This window comes from Lissotriton vulgaris, chromosome 7, assembly GCF_964263255.1.
Source record: "Lissotriton vulgaris chromosome 7, aLisVul1.2, whole genome shotgun sequence".
NCBI lineage: Eukaryota > Metazoa > Chordata > Amphibia > Caudata > Salamandridae > Lissotriton > Lissotriton vulgaris.
The window spans coordinates 930085537-930111722 of NC_141695.1; the positions used below are offsets into that span (position 1 = coordinate 930085537).

The 26186-nt window shown below is 41.4% G+C and overlaps 1 protein-coding gene across 3 annotated transcripts in view; it reads left to right on the forward strand.

The window, feature by feature from the left end:
- The window catches only part of ARAP3 (ArfGAP with RhoGAP domain, ankyrin repeat and PH domain 3), a 541910-nt gene that overhangs the window by 230932 nt on the left and 284792 nt on the right, over positions 1–26186 (forward strand). For all 3 annotated transcript variants that reach the window (XM_086931355.1, XM_086931357.1, XM_086931356.1), the window contains exons 5-10: positions 5626–5690; positions 8630–8896; positions 12204–12273; positions 23284–23404; positions 25751–25938; positions 26069–26175. In XM_086931355.1, the coding sequence (XP_086787481.1) occupies positions 5626–5690; positions 8630–8896; positions 12204–12273; positions 23284–23404; positions 25751–25938; positions 26069–26175 (818 nt within the window). The remainder of the gene's footprint in view (positions 1–5625; positions 5691–8629; positions 8897–12203; positions 12274–23283; positions 23405–25750; positions 25939–26068; positions 26176–26186) is intronic.

Consider the following 26186-nt stretch of genomic DNA (forward strand, 5'->3'; position numbering starts at 1 on the left):
AGTGGGAACTGAATCAATTGGAACTCCAAAAGATTTTCAGGAAAGGGGGGACACCACAAATAGACCTATTTACAACACCCCACAATGCAAAATTCCAAAGCTTCGCATCCAAGCAACCTTGCAATTGGTCCCTAGGGAATGCGCTATGGATAGGCTAGTCAGGGATATTTGCTTACACTTTTCCCCCAATACTACTACTGAACAGGGTGATAAACATATGCAAAATCAGCCACCAAATAACAATGATTCTCATTGCACCACTGTGGGCCAGGCAGACTTGGTTCTCAGAGATAATGGAGATATCTTAAGGAACAATGCACAAATTACCAAAAAAGCAAGACTTACTAACAATACAAAATGGAAAAGTAGTTCAACCAGACCTTGAAGGCTTAAGCCTAGGAGCATGGCTCCCGAGGACTTAGAATTTGCGCATCTCAAACTGCCAGAAACACAATGGCTGTTCTAAGAAAAGCTAGAAAACCAACAACAAGAAAATGTTACACAGCAAAATGGAAAAGATATACAAAATGGTGCCTTAAAAAACATCTTTAAAAAAAGATGGCAAAGGAGAGAACAGTGCTAAAGTACATAATCCATTTACTACAGAGTAAACTGTGCTACACATCATTAAAAGTGTACTTATCGGCAATTTTAGCGTATACAAGAGGTGAAACAGGGAAAGTTTCTTCACTTCTCATGTGGTCAAATGGTTACTAGAAGGAGCAAAGAGAATCGCACCACCAAAAATGGTGCCAGCACCCACATGGAACTTGAATATAGTTTTTTCACAAATGATGAAGGCACCATTCGAATCACTACCCAAAGCAACGCCACAAATGCTCACATTAAAGACAGCCTTTTTAGCGGCAATAACATCGTTACGTATAGTTAGTGAACTACAGGGGCTAACACTACAGGAACCCTACTTCCAAATACATACCAACAAAATTGTCATGAGAACAGATCCACAATTTATACAAAAGGTAGTATCAAAATTCCACATAAACCAGAGTATACAAATACCAAGTTTCTTTCAAAATCCCAAAACGCACGCAGAGAAAGCTTTTGCACACGCTTGACGCTTGAAGAGTGGTCATGTATTAGATTGAAAGAATCAAGGAATATAGAAACACAAAGCAATTCTTTGTATCTTTTGCTAATAGCTTTTTGGGAAGACCTGTAATCAAAAACACCAGTGCAAGAAGGATTGCACACGCCATACAGTTATGCAACCAACAAATGGGACAAACATTACAAGGTGCTCCTTGGGCTCACTCAACAAGGAAGAAAGGAGCTACTATCGCCTGTCTAGCAAATACTCCAATTCAAAACATTTGCATGGCTGCAACATGGTCTTCAGCTCAAACATTCTCAAGACATTACTGTGTGGACATTCAAATGAATAAGAAAGCGAAAGTAGGACAAAAAGTCTTACAACATCTATTCACAAACCAAAGCTCATCTTCCGCCCAGCCACCACAAGATCAGCAAACCGCTGCAAAGTCTATGCACAGCATGTGAATACAGAAAAGATTCATGCTGCAAAACGAATAGTTTCTTACCTGTCGGTGTAGTTTTGCAGCTTGAAGAATTTTCTGGATTCCCTAGCGAACCCACCCTCCTCTGCCAGGAAGGATGAGGAAAAAAAAAGAGTCTGAAGATGGTGGCAAGAGGACATCAAATGGTGGTATGTCGATGCGTCGATGCCCACAAAAAACAAAATAAGAAATACAAGAATTCCAGACCAAACTACTAGATGGCGGAATAATGTGTTGCATGTGAATTCAGAAAATTCTTCAAGCTGCAAAACTACACCAACAGGTAAGAAACCAATAATTTTCCTGTTTCACAAGACCACATTCACTTTACAAAAAAGATTGGAAATATTTTGGGAAATTGTAAACTCTGCTTTTACAATCTTGCCATTTAGTTGCTGGTATGATAGTAATGTAGCATAGGATAATATCAGTATAGAACCCATACTAAGCATATACGGCCAGATTCATGAAACGAAAATCGGCTCGCAAAGGGCCAGATTCTGAGAATCTGGCCCTTTGCGAGTGCAATTTTTGCATTTGGGACCATCATCCCAAATGCGAAACTCGCTATTTATGAAATTGCACATTTGCGAGGAATTGCATTTAAGGAATCTCTATTTGAGATTCCTTAAATGCAATTCATGAACCATTTTAAAATTGCGAAATCGCAATTTTGGGCCGCTATTTACCACGAGGTCAAACCTCGTTGTAAATAGCGAAAACTTAAAAAAATGCATTTAAATGCATTTTTCTAAGTTGCATGTTATACACACACATGCCCTTTGGACATGTGTGTGTGCAACACCAATGTAGATTACATTTCAAGGGTGCTACAAGGTGTCCTTTGAACACCCCTAGCACCCTTGAAATCGCATCCTTATTTGCAATTAGCAAATTGCTAAGCGCAAATAAGGAGGCTGTAGGAATCACAATTTATTTAGCGATTCCTACATGAATCCCGATTTGCAAGTCCTTAATAGCGATTCCTTAACCCCTTGCATGCTTGTGACGGAACCGTTCCGTCACAAGCCTCGGGTGAGCTGTGCTTGTGACGGAACGGTTCCGTCACGGCGCGCCTGCGCAGCGCTGATTTCGTGCCTGCGCGGCGCGTTCCATTGAGCGGGCGCTTTCGTGACGGAACCGTTCTGTCACAAGCACAGCTCACCCGCGAGCCGTGACGGAGCGGTTCCGTCACAAGCATATAACCGCCGCGCGGCCGCCCTACCCCCTTAGCGCTGCGGCAGAATAGCCGCCGCAGCGAAGGGGTTAATAATCGCTATTAAGGACTCACAAATCGGGACATTTATGAATCTACCTGATAGTGCTTCCCTCCAAAAAGTGCAATTACTACCCATGCTAGTTGGATGATAATTAGTGTTAGAATCTAAATAAACAGCAGAACACTCAGTACAATGTGTCCTACAGATGTTTGCAGAGACAGATGATGGGCCATCCTCATCCTCATCCCTTAAGAGGGTAAACGTTGTGCCTTGTGTGGGTCCTGATGGTGATAAGTATTACATTTGGCCAGAGTAAGCTGGTAGCTTAGCCCAGGATGCGGCGCTATACGAAAAAGGTTTCATACGAAAAAGGTTTCCGTTTGTTCAGCGCCCATTCTGATCTCTCGAAATCCAATGCAATCTCATATGTGCTAATGACGTAATTAGCATATATGAGAGTGTCTTGAAATATGTGAGTGCAAGATGTGCTTTGTACCAAAAGGTGTCCTTTAGTACAGCACCCATCCTGAACTCTCGTATTTCAATGCGTGCTCAAATGTGCTAGTGACTTTATTAGCAGATATGAGAGTGTCTTGAAATACGTGTGCGCTGGATGTGCTCTATACAAAAAGTTTTCCTGTTATACAGTGCCCATTCTGAGCTCACTTATTTCAAGGCGCTCTCACATGTGCTAATGACTTCATTGCCACATAGGAGAGTGATTTTCTGAATGGCTCGTCGTGTTCGCTTTGAGCCTTAAAGGTGGATCAGAGAGTGTCGGGATACAGCTGACACACGCAGGAAGATTGCTGTAAATCCACCCTGTTTTAAATCATCCCAGCGGGTGGGAGGGGCGGGAGGAGGGGTAGGGGAGTGGTCAGTGATACTGGCTGAACCCATACCACCCAGTGGCAACTTGGAAAATGGTGGGGTGTCTCAAACAACATGTGTGATTGCAGGGCCGGCTCTAGGCTCATGGTGGCCCAGGGCACGGAGCGTAGGTAGGGGGCCCAGAAGAGGGGGTCTGGGCGGGGCGGAGCGCGCTGGCCAGTAAAGAGGGGAGGGGGTCAGGGAGTTTAGAAGTGGAACAGGCCGCCAAATCCCTGCCAGGGGCCACCACGAAATATGTATCCATCCTCAGAGGATTAATATATTAAGGATATATATTGGCGTGGTGGCCCCTGGGGTTTGGTGGCCCTGTGCAGGTGCACAGCTTGCACATGCCTAAGGCCGGCCCTGGTGATTGACAAGCAGCCCAGGGAAACACAAGGCGTATTCACGAGATACCTGGAGCTGCTTTAAAATGTGACGCTGATGAGTGTCATTAGTGGGTGGCCTCCTGAGACGCCTAAGAATTGTAGGCCAGGGCTGGCACTAGGTCAGCCCTAAGCCTGCTGTAGAACGAAACATTAATAAATGAAACACGATTTGGCTCATACTCACAAGCGCATGTGCCTGTTTGAATGTGCCTGGCTGCCTCACTTTTGTGTCAGCCAAGAAAGAAGAAGGACTGTTTGGGTTTTGTATTTCCTAATTAACAATAGGAACTATTGTTAATTAGGAAAAACAAAGATTAGGAAATGTGCGGTCTGTCAATTGCTCCTCGCAGTTACCATCCACATAACTTACAAAGCTTGGTGGGCGGAGCCCTAAGGCCCTCAGCCAAGAGCCACCAATGCATTTGGAGTTGACTTTTTAAAAAAGTATCATGACAACCAATTGGAGTTTTATATTTGAAGTGTTGTTCTAAAACTGGAATCTTTTTACCCAAAACAACTTGTTTGCTTAGGCTGAAATCATCCATAATCTGCTCCTTATACGGCAATACCGGATGATGTACTGGCAATGCTTGACTCTTTGACATTCACAGTTCTTGTCTTTAGAATAACACTAGTGTGTTTTTTTCTTTTCAACCATCACCGGCGCTGGACTCTGGTACCCTAAAATCTTGTTAATATGTAAATATGAGCCCACTCATCAACTTCATTTAGAAAGTCATGCTGTCATTCAATTGTCTACTTATAATACATCAGTATAACTGTCAGTCAATGAGCACCATTGTTGTTTTCTGTGTGTTCAACGACTTAGTAAATGAGTGGTCGGGTGGCCATCCACCATTTACTGATTGCTGCTTCTCACATATCATATTTTCCTTCTTTGTCTTTCTGTAGCTTCAGATTTCAACTAGGATTGGGCAAAGTTTTAATTTCTCCTGTGGTGTTTGATGAAGTGCATTACTTTAAAAAAATATTGTAAAGCTTGTGCTCTTGTGGAAGACATTTCCATCTAAAACATTTTGTTTACTGTGCAAACATTCTCCTGAAAAGTAGGTTTTGTCTCCTTAAACAACCTATTATGTTCCTTTCTTTCATTAAAAAAAAATTGGCAACCTTCATGAAGTTTGCAAGGTATAATAACCATGAAATCAGCATTTGTGTAATTGAACAAATTCACTCTTTCCTAATTTTAGCCAGATTGGATAAAGGTAAAGGATTCCCATAACCGGAACAGCTAATATTTAGGTACCACTGCAAACATGTCTAGCTGTAGTAAAAAAAAGGCATACAAATTAATATATATTTTATTGTCCTGTCTACAGTGTTCTGGTAGTATTGCTGCTCATTTCCTTGAACCTCAAGACATACAAGACAGTGTTCTTCCACTAATTTGGATTGGGTTTTGTTCTCGTATAAAATTTGTGGTACCAAATATTGCATCTTCTATGCACATTTTTCCTACAAATTCATAATCAGGCCGCTGAGAATAATCCACTTGAACATTTACACTTGATAAGATCTTATTGTAATTAAAAGTAACAACTTGTAAAGCAAGTGTTTTAAGGCTAAATACAATTCTGTCCTCTGCAGACTGTGAAGAATCCAGTGAGAGCATACTCCTCAACACCGACTTCAACATTGGCTAAGGAACTAGAGTAAGACATTCTTCCATATCACTTGTTACTATGTGAATATGCAGGGACGGCTCCTCCATTAGGGCGGAGGAGCCTCGCCCCACTTCTTTTTCACAGTGCGAGAAGCAAAAGCAAAAAATGGTATTTTAAATACCATTTTATGGTTCTGCTTCTTGCGCTGTGAGAAAGCAGAAGGCAGGATATGCCTGGTTGGGGGTGGGTGGGAGGGTATGCCTGGTTGGGGGCGGGTGGGTGGGTGGGTCGGGAAGGAGTGGCTTGCCTACACTGAGTGCTCTGACTGTTTGGTCAACCCTCTGGGGCCGACCAAACAAGTCATGCACACTCTACATTTTCTCTATGTAGGTTGCATGCAGCCTAAATAGAAAAATTGGCATCCCTACAGGCGCCCGGCTGGGCACTGTCCCCACCAATCACAACGCTACCATTGCAACGTTGTGATTGGCTTAGAGCAGAGGAGGGAGGATACCTGTTCAGCAGCAAGAAAAGGGATCAGGCCACAAGCGGAGGTGGCGCAGCACCCGGTCAGGTAAGTTTTTAAAATGTATTTTTTAAACCACCCACGCAACTCCGCCCCCCACCTCCGAGTCATGCGAGCCGCGACTGTGAATAGGTCAATTACTTTTTGTAAGTTGGAAGCCAGAACCAAAACTACAGAGAGAGTGTATTTTGTACTGTGTTATGATCAGCTGGATTCGATTGATTGATTCATATGTGGTTATTCATTCACTTTACATTTTATTCATTAAATAAACAAGATAATAAAAAAGTACTGATAGCACAAAAACTTTCATGTGCAACAAACAACCCTACCTCTCCTTTACAGACAATGCACTAGAGTAGTTGACACAGCGGGCAGTAACACACAAAACGTCAGACTGATTTGCATATAGCCATGTCTGAACTGGGGTGGCAGAGTGGGCTAAAGAACAGTGATGGATTAAACCCAGATCTTTTGACTGGGTGTGAGTGTTTGATTGATTCAGATGCTCCGTCAAACACCACCCCCTTTTGTACCGCTTTTGGCCACCATAAGTGGGGCAGGGTATGCTCAGACGTGAGTCCCTTGCTCACTTTGCCACTGGATGCAAGCAAGCAGGGCTGAAGACGGCTGGAATGCCAGAAACCGGTCCTCGGAAGCTTGTTTCCGGTCCAGGGAAGACATGGCTTGGCAGTTCGGGCTGGACTGTTCCCATGAGGCACAGGGTCAGACTGATTTGCATATAGCCATGTCTGAACTGGTGTGGCAGAGTGGGCTAAAGAACGGTGATGGATTAAACCCAGATCTTTTGACTGGGTGTGAGTGTTTGATTGATTCAGATGCTCCGTCTAACACTACCCCCTTTTGTACCGCTTTTGGCCGCCATAAGTGTGGCAGGGTATGCTCAGACGTGAGTCCCTTGCTCACTTTGCCACTGGATGCAAGCAAGCCGGGCTGAAGACGGCTGGAATGCCAGAAACCGGTCCTCGGAAGCTTGTTTCCGGTCCAGGGAAGACATGGCTTGGCAGTTCGGGCTGGACTGTTTCCATGAGGCACAGGGTCAGACTGATTTGCATATAGCCATGTCTGAACTGGGGTGGCAGAGTGGGCTAAAGAATGGTGATGGATTAAACCCAGATCTTTTGACTGGGTGTGAGTGTTTGATTGATTCAGATGCTTCGTCTAACACCACCCCCTTTTGTACTACTTGCTGTATTTCGGCAGCCTCATTGCAGCAGATTTAGTGGCTAATAAGAATATAAGTTTTAAAAACTTTTCGGAAGTCAAATGATTTTGAGTTCCTAACTTTTCAGACAAACATTCCCTTCATCCCTCCCTAGAGCGATCTTAGGCTTTAGATCCATAAAACAATTGATATTCTTAGAAACCACTGAAAAGACAGCTCTTAAAGTAAAAAAAAGAAGATTCGATCTGTCACTGTATAAAGACTGTGCCATCATTTGAAAAAAATGACTTTAAATGTGTTTCTTGACAATAAGCTATTGTCAACCATTACCCTGTAGGCCAGACTCTGGCTTGCTATTGGAATGTAATATGCAGGACTTATGGCATTTGAAGTAGGGTGAATCATGGGAACTATTGTATGTCAGCGGTTCTCTCACCCACCACATCCGTGATTCTCTCGCTTCATGTAAAAATGGGGTACTTGCAAGATTTTTGATGAATTATCTTCAGCTTGCCCAGATTTTGGAAGCTTTGATCGACGCCCATCCACCACTGGATAGCAGGCAACAGTGACTAGAATGGCCCATTCTATTCACGGCTAGCCTTATGTTGTATATGTTTCCTAACAAGGACTGTCATGTCGCAAGAAGAAAACTCCCAGGGGCTGTTGAGGTTTTTTTTGTATTTCCGAAACAAACTTCTGCTTTGTGGAATTGTTTCTGAAAAAACAATTAGATGGCTGTGGGTATTGCATGATAGCTGAAAATATTCTTGTTACATTACCATGAGCACTTATAGCAGATAATCCCTGTCAAAGCAGCGGGGGTCGCAGATTGCACCGGGAGGGTATGCACAACTAGGCAGGCTAGTAAGTCTCCCACTGTACACTAATAGAGCTGCTTAGTCTTTGGTGCTCTCTATATTTAGTACAGACCTATATGTCATAGGCCTGTATATCAGACTTATAATAGCCTTAATATGTATGAATACTGATCCATATGTGAATTTTAAATATCTGGGTCCAGGTAGCGTGTTTCACGGTGTACACATCTTAGTGCATTATAACAAAATTATAAACTTAAACCTCTGTACACCTGGAAGGATGGTCACCTAGCATATGATTTGAGAGGTGTCCTAACCATTTATTGTTGGCTTTCCATTTTGCAGACTCTTGGCTCAGCAAGACTGAAGGTTGGAAAGTGCTGGGAATTTGATTTATTAATGGAGGTTTTCAGATTTGTTACAGTTAAAGTTAGACTCTTACCTTCTTTTACAGGAATGATTATGAAATGTGCAATGAGAAGAGTGCTGCAGACGGAAATGCATCCAAACTTATCGCCCAGATTGTGCAAAACGAATCTGAAGGCTATTCCACAGTGGATGTCCCGAAGGTCAATACAGGCAGGTTCAGCCTGCCAGCTCACCTGTATCCAGATGAAATCTTGGATGACCTGACAATATCGCCCTATGCAAGTTTTACTTCACTTACCGACCGATCCAGACCTATCCACAGCGGCTGGTTGGACAAACTCTCCCCACAAGGGTAGGTTGAGCATCTGGAAATCTGAAACCAGAGAGATCTCACCCTGAAAAAGGACATTTTACAGGGACAGTTTTAGTCAGACCTATAGGGTTATCTGAAGAAGTGTGATTCCTTGTTAGGAAATGTATTCAGTAGGACAAAAACTGGTAGCTATATTTTCATCTGGCAGTAACAATCCTGTTGTTTACGTGTAGGACTGCACACATGATTTTCATCTATTGTTTCTTTAGGTAGTACTCTTCGTTGGTAGGAATACAATGGTCATTTTATGGCTTTGTGGAAATCACAGCTTTTGTTCAAGTCTAGGATTCTTCTTCATCGTGATGAAAGTATTCCACAAACACTTGTTGAAAAGTTTGGGTTCTTTACTGAACACCCATAAGTGGGAGATTGGGGATATGAAGAGCTTTGCTTTTGGAGAGTACATCTCACTGTTTAGGCTGGCTTAAACCCGGTGAAGGCGCCAAGGCAGACAAAATTTCGAGGTCCACCTCACAAATTATCTCCTAACACATTTTTATTTTACCAACTATTTGTGGAGTCTTTAATTTAAAGTTTTTGTTTCTTTGAGTTGATTCAGTTTTTTTCTATCTTTTGGAAACAATTGAAGAAAGCTTGATTGTAACTTTCTTTCGAAACCAAATCAATATTATTTTGATCCGTTGTTGCGGGGCTCCTACTTTGCCTATTTGGTAATCTGGGACTGTTACTGTTGAGCGACAGTGTGACATAACTAGTTTTAGGTATTTAGTTTGGACTGTCCAAGTCACATTTAGTTTAATCATTGTTCAGGAATGTTGATTTTCTGTTATCTTTTCTTTCCCCGCTCCACATTTCCACTTCAAAGGTAATTGATTTAGTGTTAGAACAACAAAGTGGCACCCATTTGTCTCTAGTAGAAATTTGAGCAGCATTCCAGTGGCATGAAGAATTCAACTGTTGATGTAAATTGTGATCTACTTGACCTGGCAAATGGTCGCATTGGGAAGGCAGTAAAGTAATTATTTGAATCTTGATCTCGTTTCTAGACTTTACCAGTGGTTTAGGAATTCAGGCCATTGACTATAGAAAAATATAAAAGTGTAGCATCTCAGAGATACAACTTTGCAGATAAGATAGGAAAACTCAATGTTCCGTTTTTGGTGTTCACAACAGAATCCACCTTGCTTCAAGACAAGAGTAAGTAACTGCTGTTAACTTGTAGATATTAAAGAATAGTTTTAATATTTTTACGGTTACTTTGGATTACGCAACCTATAGACCAGTAGGCCCGGTCCTGGGAAACCAGGAAAATAGGCAAAGAGGCCCATTACATGTGGGTCAGTGTCCAGTCCTGTATTTACCCCAAGCCCTCTCGACTGCTAATACCATGGCCATCTGCATTTCAGTGGCGGAAACACATGGAATGTATTTCTTTCCCAGTCCTTTGCACTAACAGAATACATTGTTTAATGAGGTTTAGCATGTTTTGACCTGTGGTGGTCCATGAAAGCATTGCTCTCCAAGCTCCAGACATGCCTATGTAGGAGGAATGAAAGGATATTTTGCAATGGGTAAATACCTCCAAGGAATTGTCTTACTTTTCTTTCTCGAAAGCAGAAATAATTTACATTATTATTATGGTCCATTTATAAGGACAGAAAACGATTAAACGATTAAAGATAGCCAAAGGATCCAAAATGGTGTGTGGTCATACCATGCATCATCTGAGGGAAGGTGCAAGAATGTGAACATCTGTACACTATGGGAATGGTGAAAGAGGGCAATGTGGCAAAGGCATTCATTTCACTTAAAAAATGTAAATTTATAAAACGAAGTCCAGTGTGTGAAAACCTTCCTAATACCTACTATGATGACAGACTAAGGAGAAGGGAGTTTCAGAGGCTAATGAATGCACAGGGAAAGCTCACAGAGGATACTGAATTTATACACAGAGTAAACTAGGATTGTCTTGTATCAATTAAAACAGACTTTCCTTCTACAGCCCAAGGCTTTCTGCAAAGCGCTTTTGGTACAATTACGGATGTTTTCTGTGTTGCTGATTTTACAATGGTGCTTAATGTCTATAGTGCCAGAAGAATAGGTTCTTTAAATGATCCAGAAGTTCTTTGGTGAGTCTGGCTCCAAAAACCTGTTGCCACACACCCCTCACTCCCTAGAAAAATCTATCGGATCTAAATCAGGTAACTCTTGCAACCATGTCCAGAATACATGAAGTCTATGTAGAAGAGACTTGAGACTCAGTGGTTTCATGTGCCTGAAACTGCAGCTTCTTTATTCCTACCTACCAGTTCTGACAAGTAATAAGAATCATCTGTTAATTCCTATAAAGGAGGGATCAACAATTTTCTGTTATGATATCGGATTTTATTATTTTGCAATTTTTTTTATTAGTTTCTATTAAAGCAAACTATCATTAAATTGCATATATGACCTAATACAATGCACCTACCAAGCAGTTCAATGCCATGTACAAAAAGCAATGCAGTTTGTAATGACTAAAGTGATCTAGTTTAAACTCAAATGTCCTCAGGCGTTTCTTTGTGGATTAGAGTGAAACCATCAACACTGATAGTAACTTAAATAAACAAATTGACACAAAAATAGAAATAAATAGAGAAGACAGCCCGATCTCTATACCATGAGGCTATTCTGTGGTATCAACCTCCATACAGTACAGTGGCTTAAACAACTATTCCATTCAACAGGGTGCATAGGGCATATTGCTCCCATTAGCCCAGAGATCCCCCCATGACAAATCTAAGAGGTAGATGCTCATGCGGCACCAGGATGGTATGAGATTTTACATGTCGGCATCACTGCATAGTTGTATGTTCTACTGCAGATAAGGCAAAGTTCACCCACCAAACACACAAGGGGCTAACTGGTAACCCTTCCATGCCATTTATAACATGATTGAACTCAGAATCAGGCTAAATTAAGTCACAGCATGCCTTTGACTTGTCAGAAACCCAAACATCCTTAAACATCTCGACCCTATAACAGGTTCACTTACAGAGCTACACAGTTAAGATAGACTGTCACGATTGTAGGTCAAAGGCCTGCTCTAGCTCTTACAAGAAACCCTTCACAGATGAGTAGAGAAGAGGTTATTGGTTTAAAAGTAAAATGTCTTTGTGCTTTAATAAAGCCTGTATATGTTGACCTTGTTATCATTTCCTTTTATACTTCAGTTATTAGTCCCCCAGGTGTAAATACACTACATTGATTAGCTCTAGTTCTGCTATTTGTGACTTGTTTGAAAGTTTTTTTTTTCAGTTTGTTTATTTTTCTTTTCCCTTGACAGGAATTATGTTTTCCAGAAAAGGTTTATCAGATTTGATGGGAAAAACCTAATGTATTTTAATAATGACAAGGTATGTTTAGTTCTTCCTCGGTTCAGAACCATACCAATTTCGTAAATTCACTTTGCTCTCCTTTTTTATTTTTATTTTTCCGATTTTGTACTTATTTGTCGTTCTGTCCTCTCCCTTTGACTTGCTTTCTCTTTCACTTAAACTCTATTAGTATATTTCCCCCCATCTTGCTCACCCTATCTTGCTCTGCCTTTCTTTCTCCATTTTTTTAGAACAACACACAAATCACAAATATCAAAGTGCAATGACAGTCTGTTTACGTAGGCCTCGAGTACAAGTGCTCTGGTGACACTTGAGATAATTATCCCACCCTATAAAATCCAACACTGGGCCATTCAGAATTTGTGTCAGATTTTATCAGGTTCATTAATTATCACACCTTCCACAAAATGGGACATAATATGCAGATGTTTAGGGCTTTTCCCATCAGAATCCTTATCCCTTTATTTACTGAACATTGTCTATATCCTGCCACCCCTTATCTTTTATTTCCAGTTTGTGGAATGACTCTTACTCAAACTGCCACTCTTCTGTTTCCCCCTCATATTAAAAACGGTCTTCCTGGGGGGCGGAGCCAGGCCGGCGGCCAAGATGGTCGCCGGGGCTCCCGCCTCCGACGACGTTCTCCTCCGGCAACTTGATCCAGCTGTTGCGGCGGCGCCGCCGACGGTTTGTCGAACGGCGGAATGTGCCCTGACCCGCTAGTAGTGACTCCGGCGGCTCTCCGCCATGGACACAACGACATCGGCCAGGGGGACCTGAGTGGCGCCAGACACCCGCTGGAGCGTTTATCTTGCCCCGAGAGGAGCCCCTGCCCTTGCTGTGGAGTGTGGTTCCCCGTGATGCATGGACCCTCCCTCCTCCCTTGATTGTTGCCTCGCTGATGGAGGACTGTGGCATCGCTCTTTGTTTCCCCTTACGGAGATGTAAGCACATCGGCTGCAGTGGACTGTGTTCGTGTTTTGGGGTTCGGAGCCAGCCAATGTGTTGTGATTTGGCATCGCTCGGATGCACAGTGCGCAATGTGTGGGACCACCGGATCGAAGGCTGGGGCGGCAGTTACACCGTCTGCAACTGGAGAGATGCCCTGATAGTCGACAAAATGGCGGCCTGTGTGAGGGCTCCGGCGGCACTTATGCTGTGGGCCCCGATTGATGGCGTCGTCCCTGCAGAGCCGCTCCCACCGGCACAGACGGCGATGCACAACTGGCGAGGAGCAGGGGGTTTGGATACCCACCCTGATGCAACGGCAGTATCAATTGTGAACTTGGACCCCGACGTTTGCGGTGTCACGAGTGCATGTGATGCTGACACTTTTTCCGGGTGCCTATGGCTCAGTGACTCCCCCTTCAGTTCGTGGTAAGGCCCGGACGGGTGTTTTTTGTACATCTTTGTATGATGCTGGCAAGTGTGAATTGGTCTGTGAGACCTCCCTGATCGCTACGGAAAGTCTCTTCGGAACGGTGCCTGCCTCCCCGGCGCATGGAATCATCGGGAACTCCGTTGATGTGAAGCATGAGGTGACTCCAGTGCTACCTTCTCACCAGCGGTGGACGTCGTCATGCTACTCAAACTGCGCTGACTGACTATTTGTATTGACCTGTACCTGCATGGCTGATCGGGAGGCTGTCGAGGGTGGCGGATGGCTCCAGGAATATGTTGTGCTCTAGGACGCTGCAAGATCACCTGTCTTCCCCTGGACATTCATTATTATTGTACCTTCACTACTTTGATTAAATGGCGACGAAAGGTTTGGACTGGGACACAGCATTGTGTGCCAGGGCTGCGGGGGGAGGATCGTTTTTCTGGGCTGCTAAGGGTTAGGGTCACCATCGAGGTTGGGTGCCTGGGTGTTCTGGCGCGTCGATTGTTACTTTGTATCGGTGAGTGTTCTGAGTATTCAGCGGCGACGCCATTTTAGACGTGCACTATGCCGGGGAGGGGGGGGGCCGGGGGCCTGAACTGGGAACCCCCCACTACGTTTTTTCTTCTTTATACTTCTCTTCTCTCCTATATTTCGGGTTCACATTGGGCGACAGGCACGCTGCTAAGGGGGAGGCCGTAGCCGGAGGCAGGGGTGCAGGGTGGGGGGTTTGTGGGGGGGGGTAATACTGTCTTTCCTTTTTCTGTTTCTAGGGCCTCTTTTTCTCCTCTGTTTCTTTTAGCTTTTCTCCACTTCTTTTCTTTTCGTCTTTGTTAGGACCAAGTAACGGGCTGCTCTCCGTACGTTCTGGTGGTGCGACTTGCAAGGGGGGATGTTTTTATAAAGTTTTGTGTTGAGGCGGGCACCTGCTGTGTTGGGGGGCGGAATGTATAGCTTATTGACTATCCTGATAATTGTGTACCGGAGTTATCGTCCTGCCTGCAGTAGTCCTGACCATGCATATCCTGATCTTCGCTAACCCCTTGCTTTTGTATTATTTGATTGTGCGGCAATGGATCCTGTTTTTCTTTAAAACTTTAAAAGAAACATCATTAATCCTGGTGCCAATTTGGTACGGACATTATCCTGAGTTGCAACGGGGCGTTTGGGTGGCAGAATGCTGCTTTGCTAGCTGCTTAATTGATTTTCTTTGACCGCCTTTGATTTACTGGCCGACTGTGATGGTATTGTGCCTGCGATTGTAACTGTACTACTGACAATAAAGGTTTACCAAAAATTAAAAAAGAAAACAAAAAAAAACGGTCTTCCTCTTGGAGGTCTGGAGGAGTCAGAGGCTGCTTCAGATCTGTATGTTCTGCCTCCCTTGATTTCTCCCTTTTTGATTTCCGAGGGATTCAAAAGGCTTAAAGAAGTCATTGAACTCCTTTTTCATGGGAACCTCCAATTTACTCTCATGGTGGCGCATTAACATCTAGGCCTTTTTGTTTGGCTTCGAGCAGTGAAGTATTCTTTTTAAATGTCAAATTTGCATTCTCCTGACACTCTTTCTTTCATCTGCAATTTTGATCACCTTTGGAGTCGAGGTTGGACCAGAGGGTTTACTGCCAACAATGTCTTTCGACTTCAACCCCTTAGGTTTTTTATGCTTATGCTTATTCTTGATCGCTAGAGTTTATGGCGTCAGGGTAGCCTTCGATGACAAGGGAGCGATGTGCACCTACACTTGGACAATTGGCTGGTATTGGCAAACTCATTCAGATATGCCCAGGATAACATAGATTTAGTGATAAAGCCACCCCACAAGCTAGGATTTTCCCTGAACCCAGAGAGGTAGAATACTTTCCTAAGCCCTACCAGTTGCAAAGAGGTTTTGACAGAGCAAGCTGGCCTATACCAGAAGAGTCAACATCTGACAATGATGATAGTAGGGAAGCTAATGTGCATAATGGCATTGTTCATAAACCTAATTCCCCATGCCAGACTTCACATGAGACAACTCCAGGAGTGGCTGCAGCAGAAAGGACTGCAAACAACTGGGAGTTGAAAGGATCTAGTGGTTGTCATAGAGAGGATACACAAGAAGATACAGTTCTGGGACATGAACAACATCACAGTGAGCAGATATTACAAACAACAAACTCCCTCTGTAACCATCACAACGGATGCATCCTGCATGGGGTGGGGAGCCGACATAGGAAAACTGAACATAACATGCTCATGGGTAACAAAAGGGGAGGTGATGAAACACATAACTGTGGTAGAACTGAGGCCTCACAGACACAGGTTAATTGGAAAGACAATTCACACCCAGACAGACAACACAATCACCATTTCTACATCAACAAACCGAGAGAGATAAGGTTACACGTGCTGTCCAAACTTGCACATTAAACATAGAGATGAGCCATTCAGAGAAACAAAGAACTAGTAGCAATATATCTACTACTAAGGCTAAGCAGGCAGGAAAATGCCTCACAACAATTAGTGGAGAGGATCATTTGGCAGTAACAAATAGTGGAGAGGATCATTTGGGGTAAATAGTTCTCTTCGCAACTCAAGAGAATGCATCATGCCAACGCTTTTCATCTAGGTACCTACACCCCTGGTCTCTAAGGAATTCCTTATCAATAGAATAATCAGGGAAATTTACATACACTTTTCCCCCAATCCTACTAATACAACTGCAGCTAGAGAGATACAAGCACCCATAACTCTAATACTGATAACACCCCAATGGGCCTGGCAAATCTGATCTCTGACCTGTTGGAGATGGCACTGTAAAGGGTTGGGATACTTCCATCACATCAGTACTTGATGACAATACAAATGAGCCAGGTATACCACCTGAACCAGCCACACACAGCTTAACTGCATTGCTCATGAAGTCTGTTGTATGTTATTATTCGTAGTTGACTCGTGTGCCTCGCGCGCGTGTCAACTACAAATAATACTCTGGTGGTGTGTTGTTATTTAAAACACTGCAGCGTGTGTGAGGGATGTTGTGGGTCGCGTGTCTTGTTGTGCTGTGAAGTTGGAGTGAAGAAGGTAAGGGGCGAAGTGACAGTTTGCCGGCATTCCGATGCTGGCTGTGCTTGATCTCAGATGCTGAATAAAGAGCTAGTTTTTTTCTTGAAACACTGGATTTGTTTCTGTCTTCTTTTCTGGCATGAAACAACTTTACTACACTGGCGACGATCGGGAACGCACTCCTGCGTTGGATTTTTACTAATTGCTGATTTTCAAGCAATTCATTGAGGATTATTCTACGTTGCATATTCTCATTGGATACCTTCGAGGGTTATTTTACCTTGTCTTTTCCTATTGGATACATTACGCGCACTCCATTGGATAAACACCATAAACAGTGTATTTTGCTGTTTTTCATTGGATGTCTTACGTGCACCTCATTGGATAAAGATTTCATCTTCCAATCCTATTACTTACTCAAATTCCCAACAACCATTCATCATTCTTCTTACATTCTGGGTCATTTTGGATTGTCACCAGTGATTTTTACTAGCGCTAAATTGGGTAAACTTAATCTGAATAACAATGTGATGAATACTCACCCAATTCTAGCGCCAGCGCTGTGAACTACATGAGGAACAATTGTAAGTAAACTACTGTGACACGCACACACAATTCAGCGTGTCATATTTTAGAATATAAAGGAGGGAAAAGAAGCTATTAATTTTATATATTATTGGCATACATAGAAATTAACAATTTAAGTTGTATTTTATGCAAATATTAGTAAATAGGATTACATAAATTTGTCTGGAATTCAACCACCACCATAATTTGTTATCTATTCCAGATGATCCCCAAATTGAGTGGGATATATGGGAAGCAATGTTTTAGCTTATGTGGATGTTGTTGAGGGAGAAGAATGTGAACTAGACAGGAAATTAGCCTTACTTAAACATTGTCTTGGAGGTATTGCTCTTAAAGAATATAAAAGTCTACCTCCTTTGAGTGACACTTCAAATTTAAATATATATCAAATTGCTTCTAAACAACTTGCCATCAGATATGGGAGGAAGATAAACTTTCTCATGGAAAGGTTACAATTTTATTCTAGGAAACAAAAAAGTGATGAGTCCATTTATAACTATGTTTCTACTTTAAGAGCATTAGCAGGTACATGTGACTTTGAACATATCAATTATGACCAAGTGTTAAGGGATGAGATTCTTATGCGCACTAACAATAAAAAAATACTACAAAGGTTATGGACTACTTCTGATATGTCTCTCAATGCAGCTATTGAAATAGCAAAGTCAATTGAACACTCAGAGAAGTTTGTAGATGAGATTAGATCAGGAGATAAATCGGTTGTGCATATTGTCAATAAGGAGTATGACAAGCTAAAAGACTCAGATAAACAGAAACAGTTTGTTAATCAAAAGAATGACAATCAGTACAAGTTTAAAAATAGGAACAAATGGCAAAAACCTGTTCCAAGAATGAATAGTTGGCAAAGACCAGACTCAAGAGTGTACACTACGTATTGTTTTAGATGTGGAAGTGGCTATCATTTAGGAAATTCAAAGTCATGTCCAGCATTAGAGAAAATGTGTACAAGATGCAATAAAAAAGGTAATTTTTCAAGAGTGTGTAGATCAGCTCCAAGGAAAGTTAGTCTCATTCATGAACAGGAGTAAGACAATTCAAGTGACTGTGAGTTTGATGTCAACACTATAATGTGTATAACTAAAGAGGCAAACATTAAGAAATTTCCTTCTTGTGAAGTCATTATTGATGGTGTTTCAACTAAAGTTTTTGTGGATTCTTGTTTGTGGTATACTATTTTGCCTCACTCCATAGTTAAGTCTAATTGGCCTAATGTTGAACTGATACAACTTGAGTTAGCGCCAAGTGGCTACACTGGTCATAAATGACAGCTTAATGGATATTTCACAGCTGAACTGAATTTCAAGAATCATTCTACATGAGGGAAAATGTATGTTACAAAAGCTGGAGAATCACTATTAGGTTGGCCACATCAAGAGCAACTATGCATTAAGCTAGATCCCAATGCTGATCCACCTGTGTATTCTATTGAAATTAATTCAGACAACTTTGTTTTAGCCAAGGGTAATGAGAACTCTTTAATCTCAGAAATGAAAGGAAAATTTCACAAATTATTTTGCAATAGTCTAGGCAAGTATAAAGGGTTTGAGCATCGTATAAAAGTATATTCCAATGTTTTACCTATTCGCCACAAAGTCAGAAATGTTCCTCTGTCATACAGAGTCAAATTGAAGGAAATGCTCAATGACATGTGTGAAAAGAAAATAATAGAACCTATTGAGTCGTCTCCTTGGGTTTCACCAGTAGTGATTTCAATTAAATCTGGATGAGATCTTCATTTGTGCATAGACTTGCTCAGTTTAAACAATGCCATTTGTGTGGATTCTCATCCTCTCCCAAACCTACATGAGATGGTATCGACGTTGGATAATGCACAAGTATTTTCTTGTTTGGACCTTGCAAGTGCATATTACCAAGTAGTTCTGCATGAAGACTCAAGGGATTTAACTGCCTTTATAACGCCTGAGGGTTTATATAGATTTTGTAGAATGCCTTTTGGGTTAGCTAGTGCCGCTGAGGTCTTCCAAAGATTGATGAAGGAAACACTAATAGGTCGGACAGGAGCAATAGCATTCCAGGACGACATTCTGGTTTTTGGAAAAGATGAAAATGAACATGATAAAAACTTGATGGAAGTATTAAATGCCTTGCCGGACAAAGGATTGACACTTCGTGCTGACAAATGCAAATTCAAGAGAAGAGAAGTGGAATATTTGGGGCATTGCATTAGTGGTAATGGAATCAAGCCTAAAGCCTCACATTTGGAAAATATCAGCAAAGCAGCTATTCCTCAGAACAAGGAGCAGTTAGTGGCTTTCTTAGGACTAGTAGAATGTTTTGCTAAATTTAACCCAAACTATGCGACTGTAATTGAGCCATTCAGGTTTCTTTTAAAGAAAAATGCAAAGTATGTGTGGACAGATTCCATGACAACAACATTCAATACTGTAAAGTCAATGATTGTCAAGGCTCCTTGTCTTAAACCGTTTGTCATTGGGAAAAAATGTATTGTAATGGTAGACGCAAGTAATTGTGGTTTAGGTGCTGTTTTGATTCAAGAGGAATGGGGTAAAGAATGGATTGTAGCATATGCCTCAAGGACTTTAAGAGAGTCTGAACGTCATTATTCTGTAATTGAGAGGGAACTCTTAGCTTGTGTTTGGGGAGCTGAACATTTTAGACCATTTCTGTGGGGAACAAGATTTATTATTAAATCCGATCACAAACTTTTGGTGCACATACTATCACCTGGTGGGGGACGTACGCTTTCATCAAGGTTAGCTAGACTTTCTTCCAGGTTACAAAACCTCCAGTACTCATTAGAGTATGTCCCTGGGAAATCTAATGTCCACGCTGATTGCATGTCAAGACTTCCTTTGTCGTGTAAGGATTCAGATAATGTTGATAAGGATGAATGTGAAGGTGCACATGTTGTAGGTGATGTTAATTTAGTATTTGGTGAGAATTCGGTAGTGCAAGAACAAATGTGAAATGAAGAAATGGACAAGGATTTAGAACTTAAAGAGGTAAAGGAATTTATATTGAATAGTTGGCCAGAAGGAAAAGAATTTGTAGGGGGTTTAATGAGCTATCATAAAACTAAAGATGAACTAGCTATAGAGAATGGAATTTTGTTAAGGGGAGATACATTTATTCCACCTTTTGGTCTTAGAATTTTTTTTGTTGATTTAGCTCATGAGGAGCACTTTGGTATATCAATCACCAGAAGACGATTGAAAGATAATTTTTGGTGGCCAGGGATTGACTCATGTGTTGAACATCAAGTGAGGTTATGTAAATTATGTGCAATTAGTGATAAATCAGCCAAGGCCTTGCCAATTGTTCCACAACCGGTGGAGTTACCTGTTTCACCGTGGAATAAACTTGGTATTGACATTATTGGGCCTTTTAGCATCTTACCACAACAATATTTATTTGGAATAGTACTTATGGATTATTTTTCGAAATGGCCGGAGATTAAGATGGTCAAGGAAGTTACTACTGATGCTATTATACAATTTATGGATGAGATTTTTTGTAGGGAGGGTATTCCTCAAGAGGTTGTTACGGACAATGGGCCTCAATTTGTTAGTAAGCAGATGGAAAATTATTTTACAAGGTGTGGTATTTTTCATAAGACAATTGCGGTGTTCCATCCGGAAGCAAATGGTCAACTAGAGAGATTTAATAGGGTTGTTAAAGAGGCAATTCAGTTAGCTATTAAGGGTGGACTATGTTGGAACAAAGCTATGCATTCTATGTTGTTATCATATAGAACAGCTCCAAATGCTGTTACGCTTTTGTCTCCTTTTGAGTTACTGAGGGGGCGGAACCCTAGCACAAAGTTAGTGCCTTGGTGGCTGAAAAACAAGGATAAAGATCGGACTGACTATGCTGAGATTGATTTTACAGAGATTCGTAGGAAGGGCAATGCGTATAAGATGAAAATGAAGAATGATTTGTTAAAGAGAAGGACAGGGAAGAATGTCTCTGTTCAAGTGGGAGATTTGGTGCGATTGAATAAAGGTAGTTTTGTACACAAGGGGTTAGCAAAATGATCTGATCCTACAGAAGTAATTGAAGTGTTTAGGAATGCAGTGAGAGTAATGGATGGAAGTGTTTGGAATTTCAGTAGAGTTTCTAAATTTAATAATGACAAACATGTTTCTGTGGATGACTCTTCAAATGTATTTTTGGATGTTACAACTGAGGGGTTGGAGATATCTGAGCCTATTACATCCTCAGATGGATCTTGTGTTTCTACTTCATCAGACTTGTTAAGAAGTTCTAGGATTCGCAGGCCACCTGTTAAATTCAAGGATTTTGTACTTACTTAAAAAAAAAAAATTAAAGGAGGGAGGAGTGTTGTATGTTATTATACATAGTTGACGCGTGTGCCTCACGCGCGTGTCAACTACGAATAATACTCTCGTGGTGTGTTATTTAAAACACTGCCGCGTGTGTGAGGGATGTTGTGGGTCGCGTGTCTTGTTGTGCTTTGAAGGTGGAGTGAAGAAGGTATGGGGCGAAGTGACAGTTTACCGGCATTCAGATGCTGGCTGTGCTTGATCTCGGATGCTGAAAGAGCTCGTTTTTTTCTTGGAACTCTGGATCCGTTTCTTTCTTCTTTTCTGGCAAGAAGCAACTTTACTACAAAGTCCTATAGTTTGGTCACTTGGGGTTGGGGGCCATGAAGGTCCTAAAAGAGACCAGACCCCTACCAAAAGAAAGTGCTTCACTGCAAAGTGGAACAGATTCATCCAGTGGTGATACAGGAAAGTACTTAGAGAAAGCTGGACACAAGATTCTACTTTTGTCAAATAAATTACTTGGCTTCTGGATGAGTAACTTTTATTAATGAGCATTAACCCAGAGTTTCTCCCAAAAGGGATTTCCCACTTTCATGTCAACCATACAGTTACCTGCCAGCCAAAATCACAAGCAGAAAGGGCCCTCCATCCAATGGGTGTCAAAAGGGCTGCCATGCATTACCTACACAGGTAACAAAACCAATCCAGAAAGGAACCTTATTTTTTAAAATCTTTTGCACCAGCAAACAAAGGTTTGCCAGTCAGCAAAGAGAATAATGCAAGATGGATATGTCGGCTAATCCAAAAATGCAATGAAGCAGCAGGAGTGGTACTGGGGTAACAACCAAGGGTACACTCTACGAGGAAAAGGGGAGCAACACACCCTTTCGTTACTAATCTATTGCTGATTGACACCTGAATGTCAGCATAAGTATGATATCTTTCATAAATGTTTCAAGTTAGAGCCAGTTATGGTGCACCCATTGCACATGTTTCAGGCAGACAAAAACGTAGGTGTCAACCCCAGATCTATCCTGTAGTATGAAATGGATCTGAGTGCCATTAGCATACATGCATAGCTGATGTTGTAGATTATGATGTGAGCCATATAGTGGTTGATGCGGATCTCTTTTTTCAGAGTAACAATGGTCTCCCCCTCTTTCTATGTCCTTTTTTTATTACGCACTCTGATCCCTCTGGATTTTTTCAAGCTTTCCATCTTTGTTTTATCATACTTAATCCTTTTCCTTTCTTGATTTCCTTTGTTCCTGGTTTGTGTGTTCTTTATCTTTCTTTCTTGCTTTCTCTCATGATTTTGTCCCTACTTTTTATCCATCTTGCATTCTTTTCTTCTGCCTTCTTCGCTTTATTACCTATGCTCTATCCCTCATGCTTTCTTTCTTCATTGTTTTCTTCTTTTCTTATTCCTTCATTCTCTTTCCTAAATCCATCATTTCTCATTTGTATCTTCTCTTCAATAGAAGTTTACTCTCACACTTTACTTTTTTTTTGCCTTTATTTTCTTATTTTCCCTTGTCTTCTCCCTTCTTACATTTGGATTTTCACCCCTTTCCCACATATCATTCATTACATTACGATTTCCTAAGCCTTCCTCATTCAGAAGAGAGTTTTAAGAGCAGTCCTGTAGGATACTACATACATACATGTGTTAGTCTGAAGGATAAAACATCCATGCGTAATGCCCATTCTGATTGTTTGCAGGAACTGTACCCAAAGGGAGTGATCCCGCTGGCAGTCATTGAGATGTCCAGGTCTTGCAAAGACAACAAGTTTGAAGTGGTCACTAGTCATAGGATTTTTGTCTTTCGAGCTGAGAACGAAGGTAAGCACAAGTACACAAATACCAAAATTAGGACTTGGTTGTTAATAAAACATGCACAATTTCTATAACTAGTTACTTTCTTAGTACGTCAGTATCGATGCAAGCATGCTGGGGACAAGCAGTTTCATTGTATGTTTCGTGGCTCACCACAATTTCCCTCGTTATCTACATGCAAACAAGAACTAAAACTCTGGCCCATCCAGTCTATCTGGTCCCTGCCTACTCAGACATTTGGATCACATGCTCAGATCCGGCTAGAGGTAGGCCTCACAGCACTGCTGTCCCTAAAGCAGTAGTAACTGCAAAAGTAGGGAATAATGCTTGTTGAGAATGTCTTCAAACAAATCAGGTAGATCCTCCTGCCCTCTGTCACGGCGTACAATCTAGACAACTGATTATTGACAATGACTGCAAACAGTCCAGGCAGGTCACCCTAACCTCAGGCAGTGGTCGAAGCCCAGAACAGAGGAAACCACTTGGTGAAAATGACAGCAAGTAACCCTGGCCAGTTTCCCTACTTTTGGGCCGTAGTCACAACCATAACAGTAAAATGGTTTTGGTAATGACATCAAGCAGGTCTGACAGTTTTTCTTCAAAAACTGGAGGCAGTATAGTCTCTTGTGTCCTTCCTAATTGCCTGAAGAAAGGGTGACTCCTCTCGCTAGGTAGGTGGAACCCTCTGCCTAATATATGAGTGAAAGATGTCACGTGTCTCCTTAAGAGGATCGAAGTTAGGGATATAAAGCCCCAGAGAGAAGAAAAAGCCTCCTTGGTAATATTGTTAGTTCTTGAAGGATAGTTGAAAAGCTTTACAGGACACAATGCAGAGAGTAGAAGAGCAATAACAAAAAAAATCAGGGACAATAGGCATCCAATGTGTGCAGTATTGCAGCATATCCTATCAGAATAGAACTTCTTCATATATGAATAAGGCAGGAAAAAACATCTCAGAAAAAGGTTGGTGATCATCTGTAACAGGGAAGCTCTGGCAACACAAACTGGAATGATGACTTAGGGTTGGTCACAACCATCTTCTCAGGAAAATAATGTGGTCTCTGTATGATAGGCACAAGAATGTTTGCAATCCCACTACTGATACATCTGTCATCTTTGGTTGTACATGCTCCAGCTTCATTGTCTGACTCCTCAGACTTTTGTCCAGGACCATTCTTAGAGCAGACAGTTACCAAATGGAAACCTGGAATACCTCCTTGCGGTTTTGGATGAAGAACATGGAAAGTTCTGCACCTGTGACAGGTGCAAGAACTTCTCTGTGAGAGACAAAGTGCAAGTGAGATGAGCTGTCTTCCAGTCTTCTACTGATGCAGGATCAGATGACCGCACAACTTCTCCCGAACCAGAGTGACTACTCGTTGAGGTCTGTCTGCGGGTGTAGGATCTCTGACCTTCTCTGACATTCTGGCTAATGAGATTTTATTTCAATGTGTGGATTTAGCTCCTTGGTCTCTTGTCTTAATAAATTACAATTTGGAGGCTAGTTATCAGCATAGAGTGCAAGTACTTCCTTAAACTTTACGATTCTTTGCTTCCAAAACACCCAATTAAAAGAGCTAGATGATGAATGTCTAGCGAAGATGTTCTCCCTATTATTGGAACAAGATTGTCTAGTTTCAATTTTTATGTTTTTTTTTAATTAGTGCCCTACATGTATTCTCATCTATTTTCAAAAATACTTATCCAAATATGTTGTGCTAGCCTTTCACAACCCATTACAAATATTTGATTTTACTACAGTCACATATAATAAAATAATTCTAGAAAGAAAAAAAAATATTAGTGAAAAAGGATTGCTTTTTTGATATTTTCATTGATTGATAACATGAGCACTATTGAGTTGGATAACAGCAAACAAATATAAAAAGCACTGAGAGGCGACTTTGATAGTGAGTTAATGCTTTACAAAATAGTTGTATACAATAATCTTGTAGATGGCTCTTTTACATTCATATATTCGTAGATTTTTTAATTTACTATCTTTAACATGTCTGTTATAATATTTAAGATCTGGTTAGTAGACGAGGAAGTTCAGGTATACATATCAAAGTAAATACACAACTGTGTAAGTAAACAATCAGACGAGAGTGAGTAAAAAAGGAAAATAGCTAATATTCTCTAAGTATTCTCTAAGTAACCAGAAACAGAAATAATTCTCTGATACAGATTGGGAGCTATTTAGAAGAAAATAGGTCAGATATTTGCAAGAAAGTAATATACTCTGAAGTAACATTCTCTTGTATTTGTACTCCACTCAATGATTTCTCCCTCTCCTGTTTCTCAATTTCTCCTACTTTCTTCTTGAACTTTGCCTCTTTCTCCCTTGTGCAGCGCTGAAGACGGAGTGGTGTACTATGCTACAGAATAAGGTGAGAGAGCATCGCATGATTTTCCCAAGGCCACGGTATGGCTCCTCTGCCAACTTTCAGAAGTCTGGTTTCCTGGAGCTGAAAGGTTACAAGTCCAAAGTTTTCACCGTATTGGCAAGGGATGAGGTGTGGCTGTACAAAAATGAGCAGGTGCGATAGCAAGTGAGATACAAAAATAAGACTACACTCTTTAATCTTTTCTTAAAGATAATTCTTTGGGTAAAGATTCCTGTGTCAGTAGGTGATATTTCTTTCTTATTTTTTTTTTTTTTGCTTTCAGTTCTTCAAAATGGGCATCGGAATATGTGTGATTGACATGCAAGGTTCCACCATCCGTGATGCAAAGAATAAGATCTTCGAACTCATCACACCTCAGAAGATCTTTACGTATGTATCAA